Here is a 14414-nt window from a genome sequence, read left to right as displayed (position 1 = left end):
TTGGTAAGCTAGTCCATTTGAGAGACATTAATTCAAATATTGCTGCCTTATGATGTACTGTTTGGCCCAACTGAAGGCTAGAAACAATCCAATAAGGTTTTAGCAATATAGAGATGTTTTGTGGTGATCTGATTGGAAAGATAAATATAGCTGGAGTTTTTATGGAAGTGATATTGTGTTAGCTGAGCTCCTATGTGATATATCATGCAAGTTATATGGATTGTATGATACAATAAGTACTTTAGATCCGAAATTTAATATAGCAAAGATTAAGCTATCTTAGCTTAGAGAAATAGAAATTGGATGAATAATAATAATGAATAAATGGCAAAAAATGATTAAATGAATATTACGTGGTTTTCTGCAAGGAATATTTGTCAAAAGCAAAAATGACTATAAGAGTATGCTTCTAACTCCTTTGTTATATGATAAAGAATTGGGTATATCATGAGAAATAGGAAGATTGAATGCAGTGGGCAAAGGGAAATTAAATGGAGAAAAACAATTGCTAGAATATCAATTAAGAACATAAATACAAAAATAAGTACTCTGAGATGGCTGGTCACAGACAGAGAATTAATTAAGATCAAATTGTGGAAAAATACATGGAAGAATGAATGAATTGAAAGAAAGGATAAGAATGAGAAAGGCATTAGAAAGAATTGATGAGATCTTCAGTAAGACAGGGACAAGAAATTCAAGAAACAAAGGCAATGTGTAAGCATTGGATGGGCATGGGGGGTGGGGAATGGTTTTCTAATACCAAGAGATAAAGAGAAGTACAGTGAACAGAGCTGGAATAATATTTACTTTTTTTCTCTCGTTCATTGCATCTAATTTCTTTATTGTTTACTACTCCTTTTCTGTACTTTGCATTATGATGCTTACCCTGAAAGGGAATAGCATGATTGTTTGCGTGTTTGTGCACGCGCGCGCGCTCACACACACACACGTACGCATACAATACGATTTCATTGCAAGTAGCCAAAACAACAAAATTCATCCGAAAGAAAACTACTAGTATCATCAAGCTTGGGGAAAACTCAATTTTGCTGATGATTTCAGAAAGAAAGGGGGTTTCAAACAAAAGAGAGCAACAAACAATAATGATTGAATATGCCAAGTGAGTACAGAATTGCAATTATCTGTTGGGTTGAAAAATGGCAAGCTCTATGCAACAGAAAAAGGTGAAGTTCTGAATGAATCAATTACAGACTTTTAAAAAATTCTCTATTCCATCCCTGGAGTGTCATCGCAGATGATGATAGATAGATAGATAGATAGATAGATAGATAGATAGATAGATAGATAGATAGATAGATAGATAGATAGATATAGACAGACAGACGGAGAGAGACAGAGACAGACAGACATATATTCTGATGATCCCTAAATCTTGCTTTGTTACACATTTGGATAAGGACCAATCAATATGTCTACATACACATACACACACACAAACACACACACACATATATATACACATACATACATACATACATACATATATGTATATAAAATTTCTCAACACGAATTGTGTGTACCAGTTCTACATTGCATCAGCTGACCACCCAAGCAAAATGGCAATGATCTTTATCCTTTTTAAGACATGTTATGATAACCCGTAGCTCCCTCCATAATTCAGATAGATTATGCACTGGTGGCTATGCACAGAAGTCAGGTATAAACCAACTCAGAAAATACCGAGCGCTGTCTAGATATAAAAACATTAATACAACATTCCTTAACTTGCCCTTCTGGACTCCCATGATTGTTAACTGGACTGCAGAATGTTTGATTAAAAACAAGAACGTGTCAAAGGTATTATTTTTATTCTGAACTGTTTACTGTTTACTGATTTTAGAATTATAATACTCTTGAAATATTGTAGAGTATATTTCAACAGTTCAGCTCAACATCAAAATAGACACTACTGTAGATATTTCTATCCATGCTTTTCCAAATAGCATAAGACCATACTAAAATACTAGTTACCACCGTCTTATAAAAAAAGGAAAAATGACCAGTCTTTTTTTCCACTTTGCATATATTTATTTACCCACAAATAAATATTTTAAACGGGTACTTAAGAATTGTTCCCAGAAAATAATGAAATGAAATAAAAAATTAAACAATTTTTTACAATAGCTTCATAAATCAATAATGGCTTTTACTAACAGTATTAAGATCACAGGATTTCAAAAAAGATTATTTTTTTAAGTCTTAGATGAGGTTTTCCTTGAGATCTGAACATTTGGAAAAACCTGTGAAAACTGTCTTTTGATTGCTTGCAAACATAAATGAATTTTTTTTTAAAACAAATTATTTTGTCCATCCACTTCCAATCCATCCAAATAAAGTAACTGATATTTTCTAATCAAACACAGAATAAGCACGGTTTTATGCAGAATTGCTTTATATTCAAAGACTGTTGAATTCAGGAAGATCACGACGTAATCGTATTGCCTTTAATTTTTCTACTTTAATTTTTGCTCTCAAAAGCTCTTCTTCCAGTTGCTGTCTCCTTTTCAACCCATCCCTTTTTTCTTGGATATAGAGGCCAATTTTCCTTTGATTTTCCAAAATTATGTGATGTTCTTCTTTGAGCATTTGCAACATTTGTGGATCATACCCTCCACATGCTGGCCTAAATCGTTCTCCACTTTCAAGCCTAAAAAACTCATCTCGCCTGGGGATAGGCGATGGAGATAGCATTCTTATATCCACAGAAGACAGGGAAGTTGATGGAGATCTCTCCATGACATGGACCATATGCTGTTGATCTCTTTGCTCTAAGTTGTCCTGTGCTTGCAATTCAAGTATTAGTGAAGGTGGTGGCTTCACATCCTCTTCTTCTGGACCCAGTTCCAGTGTGATGGCAGCAGGATGGGGCTCCAACATTAGCTGAGGAGAACTTGTAGTAGCAACTGTTTCTTTTGCCAGGGTAGCACTAAAACAGAGTAATATTTTAGGCATTAGAGAACAGAGTCTTCTCTAGCCACAAAAGACTGTGGACACAAAGTATCATTAACTGACATTACTGGGCCCATAAAAGCTAATAGGCAAACATGGTTAGTAACTGAGTAAAAGACTACTTGGAAAGTCCAGGACTTTAAGCTAGACTGGGCAATTGAAAACTTTTCACAAGAAGGCAAATACTACTATAACTTACATTTTTACTATGAAAACTGCATAAAGATGTCTATATAATTACCAAGAATCAAGTTCAAATCAAGGGAGCTGAATTTTTTAAACCAACCTGAGCTATTGTACTTTGATAAAAGGACAAACTGTTTATGTGCATATGCGCTGCCAGAAAAAGAGAGAGAGTAATATCATGGAGCAATTACGTCTTAAATACTTCTTGTTTGTATAATTCTCTTCTCCAGGTGGCTTTCTTCCCTGAGTATTCTTTTTCCTGAAAACATGGACAAGAAGTCTATAGCTTTTCGGAAGCTGCAGAATTACAGCTCCCAGCAGGCAGGGGTAGCATGGCCAATAGTGAATCATGCTGCAAGTTGTAGTTCAGCAAGTTCTGGAGGGCCACAGGTTATTTCTCGCTGTCTTACAGTATTTCTTTCCATATCTGCACTGCACATATCCTCCAAAATTGCTTGCTAGTCAGAAGGACCTTGAATATCATTAACCAGAGGGAGTCCACATAGGTTACTATTATTTGGACTCGTTCCAATCTTCCCGACCGCTGCAGAGGACTTCAGGGAATGTCAGGGACAGTTTCTCATCTGGAACTAGACTGAGAAGAGCACTTAGAAAGCTGGGAAGCTTTCAAGCATCTTCCAACCTAGCAGTAAGCCAGTGAAATGACCTTGCTCTTCCCAGAAGATGGTGGAAGGAAAGGAGACAGGAAAATCATCCTCTCACCATACAGTGGCTTAAGATACACTTTGAAGATGGCAGCAGTGAAAAACTGAATACACTAGGATGGGTGGCATTATATTCCCAATCCCTTTCCTTCCTATGTTTTGTGGAATTACTCTTCATTAAAGACAAAAAACAATAAAGAGTTTTCCAGAGAATTAACGTATCTATTTTAAATGGAAAATCCTAGGAAGAAAAAATAAATAAGGTGCCTTTTAAAAGACTTTTGGTCACTGGTAAATTTGAGAAGAGTTGTACATGCAGCCCTTAAGTCATAGCATGTTCATGTACCAATTATTTTTTTTGAAATAAAAGCAATTTTGGTATAACATAATTTAATCTATGCCTGCTTATTATTGCGCCAAAGGATCTTCCTGTTCCCACTACACAGTATAGATTTATCTAAAGATATAGTGAGAACCTCATTGTTGGACGAAAGATTTCCTAGACAAAAACTAAAAAGACAGATATTTTCATTTTCTGTCATTGCTGCTCCATTCAAAACCTCTCCTTTGAAATATTTGTTTTAAAATAAATTATTGAATGATTGATTATTCAGCAATCTTCCATTATTATCGCATGGCAGTTGTGGTTGTTCCTTCTGCTGGATCATATACTGCAAGTATACTCAATTCCTCTACAGAAAAGTGACTCTAAACTTCCTAACACTAAAGTAAGGAATATTGGTCAACGTCATTTTCTTGGAAGCAAGCTTCAATCATTTTATCAGAATCTGCATGTATAAGTGCACGTCAGGACATTCAAAATGAAAAGATCCAAGCAGAGGTTTCTGATCACAGCAAATCAGCAGCTATGAGCAGTGGAGCATTAGTCATATGACCTTGTGTAACCGACAACCCACATAGAAAAACTGGAGTTTCATCTAATTAAAGCTGAAAACAGCTGATATCTAATTGAAATGCTAATATTCATCAGTAAACATTGCCAAGCAAAGTAAAATATCTTGGATTTAAAAAACTGCAGCTTCCATACAATTTTCAACTGGGAAAAGGGTATGTCCTCCTTTTTTACTTGCACGGCAAGCTCATTTCCTGATCCATTAGTTTTAGCAGTTGTATTTGTCATAAATAAATATGGTATCTGGCAATGCACAAATTACGGCTGCAAAGAACCGTACCATGGGAAAATAAAGAGATAAAACCAAAGTGGCTGAGAAGGCAAAAGCTTTCTGGCTAGCTATCTCTGTAATACTCTTTTAAACAATTTTTTTTTGCCTTTTCCCTTCTTTTAAAGATCTACATGGAGGGATAATAGACAATTTTATTTTATTGAAATTTATCCCCACAAACCATATTTAGGACCACTATACTCATTTCTAATGGTTAATATTCCAGATATTGTACATTATTCTGTAACACTAGACTACTGCAATAATCATCTATACTGCATTTCAAAAGAATGTTTAAGCAATTGATCATTGTGGGGCTGTTGTTGTTTTGTAAAATTAATATTAGGTGCTACACAGCATCCAAGCAAGATTACTAAACAACAATATCTAACCATTAGTACTCAAGCTCAAATCTGTTACCAAGATGGTTCAATAAGTAGCATCTTTCAATCAAAGTGATGTTTGGCCCAACCCATTTTAAACACATCTGCCTGAATAATCATTATGAAAGTCTTATATCTTAAGGATACTACTGCTTTTGTTTTTTTTTAAGATCACTGTCCCCATTGAACTTAATACACTTTTGTTTATAAGTGCCGGACTACAAAACACTATTTTTGAAGGAGTATTAGGTGTGTTTGCCATCTTAAGTTATATATAAAAAAGCTGGAATAAAAATGAAATAAAACAAATCATGTTTTTATGTCATATATCTTATCATGTAAGCATAGCTGATGCAAAATTCTTACATGAAAAGAACCTGTTATTGACATATCTTTATTTGACGTGCATCTTCCGTAGAAGTAATTTAGAGCACAGTACTGTTTAATGTCACCGGAGGCAGGGCAATAAAGGGAGGCAGGGAAAATCAAAGGCTGACTAGCGTGCCCATACATGCCAGCCTCTTCTAGACATTCTACTTAAGATTATTGTATTTATTTACGAAATTAATGATATAAATTTAAAACAGTTAGCAATGGGAGCCAGGAAAATAGATCTTTCTTTTCCTTAAGGGTTTTTTTGAAGAAAAAAAATAATATCTAAGGGCACAGGGCAGACATTGGAAGCTTGCAGCAGAGAAAAGGGTAAAATCAAAGGGCCTGCAAGAAAGGTCAAACAGTTTGCCTGTTCTATGTCTGGCTCAAATCTAGACACGCTTCAATTTGATTAAGCACAAAAGAGCCTGCCCTAAAAATAAAAGGTTTTGTACAGCTGCAGCATCCTTCTCTGCCCGAACCTGAGCCTTGCAAACCTGTGCACGTTCTTCTTCTAAGTTTAATTACAACTTTATCTTTCTTCTGCCTTCACACAAAGCTAAAAACGGTTTTGAAAGCCACTTTGTATTTTTAAAAGGCAGAGTAAAATCGGCAGGTAAAATCGTCTAAAAAAGTCCAAGTGCAGTTTAAAATGTATTCTGCTCGGGGAGATTAACATAATCCTTGTCTAGGCACACGCAGGAGTGAGCTCCTTTGTTCTCCAACTCGACTTTATGTAGATTTTATCCAAAACAGGCAACAGCTTCCGTATGCAGGCAGATGACTGCAGTAACATACTACCTTAAATGTAGAACAGCCCTTTGCTTGGTCAATGTTTGAATGCTATGCCTATTAAAAGGGGAGGGGTAAAAGTTGGAGCTCCTATTTCACTTGGATTTTTTCTTAACCCTCACTTGCCAGAGGTCTGGCAATAAGAGCCTTGAAATACAGCTGCAAGCTAAACTGCCCAATCGACCCCTCTTTTTGCAAATTCGAAAGACTGCTTTGAAAAGCTGACTTGGACTGCAGCATTCTTAGTTTTTTCTAAGCTAAAGCATTTAACTCAAACAAGGGCTGGAAGATGCTCCACTTGGCCAACCAAGCCCAGCATAAAAGGCAACTTACCATGGCAGATTATTCCTCTCTCTCAAACACACAGTGGAAATCTGAGGGATCATTTCCACAACTTTCTTAGTCGGTTCAGAGATGTAGCCTTTGTAGTCACAAAGGGTCTCCTTTTGCTGTAAGAGTTCCTGCTTGGCATATTCCTTGAGCCTTTTGTATAGTGTGCGCAGGCCCTGGGCAGTGCGAGGAGGGCGGTCAACTCCAATGGCATTGTAGTTATCAGCTATGATGTCCCAGCATTTGTTTTTTTCCACTATGACTGAATGTTTGTTGGTGTGTTCCTCGAGAATATTAACGTATGGCTTGACAAGTTTCAGCAAATCAAGCTTTTCAGACAAAGTGAAATTCGAGGATCTGGCCTTCCCAACCATCGTCCTCTCCAGCCTGAAGAATAAGCAGTTCCTGAAATCACCACACAGATCCTAGCTCTGCTCAGCTCTTTTTCACAAACAGAAGAAAGATCAGGCTTAACTAGGCTTGTCTCATTTAGGCCCACGCCTACAGGGGAGGGTTTATTAAAATTCCTTCAGCTTAAGCTGACGCAGGTTCGTGAAATCTGGTTAAGCCAAGCCTGACCTACATAAGGCTTCAGACTGAAGGAGAAGAGAAGAGGGGGGTAGTGCGCACGCACAGGCATTTTTGTGCCAAAAAAACCCTACATTTAAACAGGATTGAAAACATAAAGGTTTAAAGATTAGCACGTTACCCTGCCAAATATTACCCAATTCATCCTGAGTTTACGAGCTTACACACATCTCTTTTGCTGATAGAAAAAAAAAGGAACTGCACAGAAGACTGGATTTATTCATGCTCAAGAAAAGGACAACTTTTTAATGGGTAAGGGGAGGCATTTATTGGTTATTAAGCTGCACCACCTCTGCAAAAAGGAGAAAGAGGAAAAACAACAACAAGCAAAGAGACTGGATTTAGAGGAGGCGTGTGTAGAGAGATCCCTAACAGAGCCCCCAGATCACGGTTCTGTTCCCCAGCGGCTCTTCTCTCAGGCTCCATTTGCATAATGCTAGTCCTGCTGTCAATCAGGAATTGCAGATTGCCTAGCTAGTTAGGTTTCACTCAGGGTCGGGCTTCGTAGCAAAGCTAAGCTTCCCCAGCACTTTGCAGTGCGGCTTTGGCTTTATGCGCGCACACACTTTTTAAAGAGGCAGATACTCAACAGAGCAGAGACAGGAGTGAGCGGAAAACAGGGTCCCCGCCTTACAGCTGCAGCTGTAAATGTGCAACTCATTACAGTCAACTATCACATGGCAGGGAACACACATCTCCAGTGGTGCATCTTAAGGACAATCTTCAGTCAAGATTCTGGTTGTCCTTCTAATGACCTTCAAATGAGCTAGGCTAAGAAAGCACCATTGTATCCAAGCAGGAAGGAGCTAGGATTGATGCAAGACATGAAGGATACTAGCTTGGGAAACGGTGCTATAATACTCTTGTGATAAGAAATCCAATCATTCTGTCAACTTACCAGCTCGCAATGTAACAAGAGCAGTGTTAAGAATTCGTCAATTTATTATCACATAACAGTCACTGATCACAGTTCTACTTTATGTATGGAGCAAAATCCTGGGGAGTATTGTGCTTACACATCACTTCAAACTATTTTTGTAACCCTTCAGGAATATGGGAATCAAATTAAACCTCAGGTCCATCTTTCCTTTTATCTCCAAATCACAAAATATTCCCTGCTTCTCAGGGAAGTTATATAAAGACAGGAACAGGACACCCCTGATGACCTTAAAAACAGGCAACTTACTCCAGGTCATTAAAGTCATTACTCTACCTAATTGGTTGTTGTAACAAACAGACAAAAGTTATAGCTTTCTATAAGAAAAGCATTCACTAGGATCTCACAACATAAGTCATAGTTTTTAATCATAGTTTACCAAGTCATGGCTGGCTTGATTCCTCTAAAGTAATCAATATTTTATATGATAATGTTTATATTATAATATTCAAATATTTATATTTTTTTATATTTATTTTTTATTTTCAAATTCCTGATCAAAAAACTACATTCACACAACATACAATATTGTGTGAAAACCAAATAAGTTATATTATAGCTTAACTGAGGTTGAACATAAAATCTTCCGGTGTATAATGGAATACAATAAATTGCCTGCCTCTTCTCAGTTTTTTTTAATACTTCATGATCAAACACAAGTCACATGGCAAGTAACATGAAATAGCATTTTTCTCCCATAACAGATCTGAGAAACGGTCTGGAAAAGTCAGAAATCTGCTCACTGAAAGATATATTATCCAAATATAGGTTTTAGAATAATTTTCTAACTGATCGATGTTATTTTTTTCTTTTCTTTTTAAAATTTAAGGACTATACATAGAAAATATTTCTTGGAATGCTCTAGCTTGAATCAAGGTCTAAAAATATCTAACACACCACAACTTTAGATGTAGTTTTATTTATATCAAGGGTGAATAATTTACACAGCTATTTAAAAAACATTAATAGCCAGAGTCATCTTTATGGAAAGATCTTCCCTTCATTTTATCATTATGAAATGTTATTGCTCTTTTACAAGGAATATTATTTTTACTTACATTCAGGCAAATAAAAGCAAAATCTTAAAACACATTTCTAAAAATGTGAAGAAAAACTGAATAATAACTAGATATTTTGGACAAGCTCCAGCTGTAAAGGAGAGCAGCCCATTTCCCATTTATTAATGTCCTGGCTCTGTTGAGCATGTGCTTCTTTAAAAATATTAGAAAACTCTTTTATTCACTTATTATTATTACTACCCATGAATTATTATTCATGGGTAGCAGTAACAGATATATTTACATTTTATTAGAGTCCACTATCATGTTGCATAACACAGCACTTATCAGAAACTCTTTAAAACTGCTACACCTTCTCCTAGAAACATGTTACTGCCTTCCACAACTGCAGCACAAGTCTAGGAAAATATGCAACCAGTTTAGAAAAGTATAATCAAATTATATATTCATGCAGAGCATTAACATATTTCTGAAATATAATTAGAAACATTGAACATAAAGTTCAAGCTCTTATCCAATGACATTAATCTATTACAGACCAAGACAAAGCCTGAGGATCAAATGAGAAAGAGCAAAGGAATGAGATTTAAACTGTTGAGCTCCTCAATATTAGAGTCACACAGGCTGTTGACTTCAATAGAATATAATTGTACAAATAAAACCTGGACCAATTTAATACCATCATCTTATATCACTGATGTATTGAAATTATATTATATCATATCACATCATGATGCAAGTCCTAAACTGTTTTGAAGAAAGGTAAAATAATGGAATAATGTTGAATAAATGGCATATGAATGACAATAAACAAGGTATGTCTGTTAGGATATTCCATTCTTGCAATTTTTATTATTGAAGTACCTTTTATACTGCATATGAAGGAAAAACTTTACATTATGGTAGTTATTGTTAGCTCCAACCAGTCTAATCATTTATGTTATGATTGTTGCTTGTTGTTGTTTTAACTTTTTAAGATAAGATTGAGTTATGCTCATCAGAATGAAACAAGTTGAACTCTGTGTAAGATTTCATAAGTAAAACTCTTGCCACCAAAATAGTGATTGACAAATACTGACATTTAAAGATCACAAAAGCAAATTTGAAATTCAGCAGATGAACACAGACTCAAAGCTTGGTTGATATCACTTCATAAACAAAGAACCAAGCTATTGAAAACATGCCTATGGTCAGGAGCGCTTGTGAGATGTGGAAACACAGCCAGATTCATCGGACTAGTATATCTGCTCATTGTTTCAAGCTCCATTGCTGCATTGGTGGTGATTCCAATGAACACAAATATTAAAACAAGGGAAATCAGCAAATAGATCTCACCAATCAAATGCCTCCTTTAAAGAACAAGGTCTCTAAAGCAATTCTTACAGCAAACACAGAAGATAGAACAATTCTGAATGGACAGTGCAAACAGCAAACCAGGAAGAATCAATTTCATATTTAGGAAAAAGCATCCATGCTATCATAATACAAAATAAAAAATATTTTCTCTGTATCATAGATACTGGAGGAAAATAATCTTGTTATTTTTTTTCAATTGATGTCTCTTTTCCTCCTCCAAAGTAAAGATCTTGCTTCTTGTCTATAAAACACTGCAATATAGTTTCCCAAATCTAACAATTTACCCTAGCTGTGCAGCCTCTAATGCATACATAAAACCCTGTAGATTAAATGCTTGAATAATCCTTTAATAGTATGATGAAGAACTGGGATGTATGAAATGTTTTACAATTCAGACAACGCAAAGCACATCCATTCATAAGTAAATCTGACTGTTTTTAATCAAGTGAAATCCCTTCAGTGTAGAACCCCAATTAAGGGTTACTTAACTAAGGATATTCACCAGGAATGCTTCAATTAAGGCTCACCAACATCACACAGACACTGTCAACTACTTGCAGGCAATCACAAATTCAGTGTGATCATTGGCTGACATAACGTCTATTTGCATACTGTATGTATTTAGGCTTTATTCAGATAACATGGAAGTAATGCTTACTGAAAAGGGATGGGAGGGTGTTACCCAGAAAATTCAATTGTCAAGTCTTTTAGATCCTGAATATCTGAGCAGGGCTTAAGTGACTGAAGGCTTGCAGGCTTCAGCAAACTAAATGCCTGAGTTTGAAAAGTAGCTCTTGTTTTATATTCCTAATAAATAAATCCATCACAGGAGAAATCTGAGCTGTAGTCTAATGATAAAAGACATTCCTGGAAGAATTATATAAAACAAAATTAATACTAATGAGGAAACATCCACTTGGGGCGCTGGAAAAGTATTTTAAAAGTGAATGAATCTTGACATATAACTAGTTGTAGGTTGTTCCAGCTTTATAACTAGCTTTCAGGTTTATATGGTTACTTTTCCAGGATGTTGCTGGGCTGCCCAGTCTTAGTTGAACTAAGAAAACATTAGAAAGAGCTAGCTGAAGGATTTTCTTGTTCCCCTTCCCATATGCATCATGATGATAGCCCATAATCAAATGGAGGCTGCAATTGAATAATAAGCTACATCAATGACATGGATTCCGAATCATAATCTTCTTTTGCAATGAGAAATACTATCTCTTGGTCATAATATGAATTGTGCATTCTCTATTATAGCACTGTTTTTGACCCATCATACATACATACATACATACATACATAAATGCAGGAAAAATAATATGTATATGTATGTATGTATATGTATGTGTTTGTGTGTATGTGTACGTGTACGTGTACACACACACACATATGTATGTATGTATGTATGTATATGTGTGTGTGTGTGTGTGTGTGTGTGTTTGTGTGTGTGTGTTTATTTGTGCTGATAAATAAATAACGGGAGACTAGTATAGATCTATTTCAAGCTATTTAGCTCTCATCAGCTAGCCATACCCTTACTGGGATTCGAACCTGTGCTGTATTGCATCTTAGGCAAACGTCTTAGCCATTATGCCACAGGTCTCCTCCTTATCAGCTGAAGCCAGGGAAGAAGGTATATATTTAGTGTCACAACCCCTGGTAAGCCCCAATTATGGGAGGAAGCTAACTGCTTCCATCATCTGTCAATCGGCTCGTCACAAGAGTCCATCACGACAGAAACCCAATATTTTTACTGTTGCCTTTGTTATATTTGTGTTTTTTTATTTGTGCTGATAAATAAATAAAGGGAGACTAGTATAGATCTATTTCAAGCTATTTAGCTCTCATCAGCTAGCTTTCTGTCGTGATGGACTCTTGTGACGAGCCAATTGACAGATGATGGAAGCAGTTAGCTTCCTCCCATAATTGGGGCTTACCATGGGTTGTGACACTAAATGTATGTATGTATGTATGTATGTATGTATGTATGTATGTATGTATATATATATGTCTTTTCCCGTGTAAGATTGAGATTGTCTTGGCAACGTTTCGGTGAGCTCTCACTTGCCATCTTCAGGCTGGTGTTTTGGACTTAAAGCGTTGCCGGAACTGCCGTCTTTCTATAAATCTATAATTATTTTATATAAAATTTATACACACACACACACATTCTACACACACACACACACACACACACACACACATAGGGCAGTGTGTGTGATTTTGGATGCTGCTTGCATCCCATGCATGGGGCTTCACTTGTTTGTGCAGACTGGTTGCTGGCATGCTGCGGACCGGTGCCGATCCACAGACCGGGGGTTGGGAACCCTACTCTATATTTATTTTCTTATCTTTTCAATAGACCAGATTCACAAAAGCACTTGTTTTTTCCTTTCCCTAAATGGCCGAGATCTTGCACATAAAATGAAAAAAAATGGATGGCTTTGCAAAGGGGAAGCATTCTGACCACCTCATGATGGCGCTTGAAGCCAGAACATTTTGCTGATGCTTTTAATACAAAGATTGCATATATCACAATAACAATACTCGAACAATTCTTACCATCTCCCAAATTACTGATATCTCTATTAACCCATGTTCTGTTTCAGTAGCAACTATTCTTGTATCCTCAGCAAATTTGGAGGCATCTGGTACTTGCAGTAAGAAAATATTGATATATACAACCTCACATACTGTATATATAATTTTATCCCCCAGTCCTGCTGATATTTTAGAGACAGCAACTATTTGTTTGTATATAAGTATAGCATAAGTAAATTTACCTTATTCTGAAGAGTGAAAACCTTGTCATCATAACTGAAACACAGCTGTCCTGAAGTCAATGTTGCTCAGTTTTTACAGCTTTGTTTCAGAAGATATTTCATAAGCTATTCCGCTTTACATGAAAGTATGCATATTCCTACCTATTGTTGTTCTGCATAGTGATTTGATTCCAGTTTTCAAATGCCCAATCACTGTATTTTTGTTTTCACAGGGCAATTCTTCTTCCTTAGATTTTACAGCTACAGAAGAATGAAAGCCAGAAGTTGTAGAACAAATGTTTACAGAAGTTGACCTACACAATTGTCTCTCGCACACCTGTAAGACAGAATATGGTTTAGGTTTAGGTTTATTCGATTTATATGCCGCCCTTCTCCCAAGGACTCAGGGCGGCGTACAACATTAAAAGAAACACATAGTACAAAAGTTAAAAAATAAATAAATTGAATATCCCAAACCCGATTAAAATTGACAATAACATTTTTTTTAAAAAAGAATTAAAATTAACAGTAATCAATAATTTGTTTTGTTTTGTTCAGGCCAGGCTGGCTTGCTGGAAAAGCCAACTTTTTAGGGCGCATCGGAAGGACCGGAGGTCGGGGATTATACGAAGCTCCGGGGGCAGCTCATTCCAGAGGGAAGGCGCTCCCACAGAGAAGGCTCTCCCCCTGGAGATATGTATATCATGGAATATTCATGCAACAACTTCAAAATAAATATGTGCTCTCCTGCCTGAACACTCTGAAATATCAAAGCCATGTCCTTTAAGAGTACATCCACAAAGGGAAGAGAACCTCATATGAAGACACATCAATTTAAATAAATATAAAAATAAAAATAAAATA

At 36.2% G+C, this 14414-nt stretch overlaps 2 protein-coding genes across 2 annotated transcripts in view; both read right to left on the bottom strand.

The window, feature by feature from the left end:
* Window positions 1-14414, bottom strand: part of RAD54B (RAD54 homolog B) — a 43599-nt gene that overhangs the window by 26990 nt on the left and 2195 nt on the right. Inside the window, exon 3 of the mRNA XM_087706855.1 lies at window positions 13713-13887. Coding sequence (XP_087562981.1) covers window positions 13713-13887 — 175 coding nt within the window. The remainder of the gene's footprint in view (window positions 1-13712; window positions 13888-14414) is intronic.
* On the bottom strand, window positions 1921-9179 carry FSBP (fibrinogen silencer binding protein). Its single transcript, XM_087706856.1, has 2 exons — window positions 6889-9179; window positions 1921-2950 (listed from the first exon to the last, which is right to left on the bottom strand). Exons 1-2 carry the CDS (start codon window positions 7257-7259, stop codon window positions 2422-2424), a joined length of 900 nt encoding a protein of 299 aa, XP_087562982.1. The 5' UTR covers window positions 7260-9179; the 3' UTR covers window positions 1921-2421.

This window comes from Thamnophis sirtalis, unplaced genomic scaffold (assembly GCF_051295495.1).
Source record: "Thamnophis sirtalis isolate CommonGarterSnake01/CBP01778 unplaced genomic scaffold, rThaSir2_p1.2 scaffold_2, whole genome shotgun sequence".
Classification (NCBI taxonomy): domain Eukaryota; kingdom Metazoa; phylum Chordata; class Lepidosauria; order Squamata; family Natricidae; genus Thamnophis; species Thamnophis sirtalis.
Note: the sequence above shows the minus strand (reverse complement) of the source record. Positions and strands in the feature narration are given on the sequence as shown.

Coding starts and splice junctions, on each gene's coding strand:
- FSBP (XM_087706856.1), bottom strand. CDS start 7,259: ATGGTTGGGAAGGCCAGATCCTCGAATTTCACTTTGTCTGAAAAGCTT. Junction 2,951..6,888: donor GAGAGGAATAATCTGCCATG/GTAAGTTGCCTT, acceptor ACTCTGTTTTAG/TGCTACCCTGGCAAAAGAAA.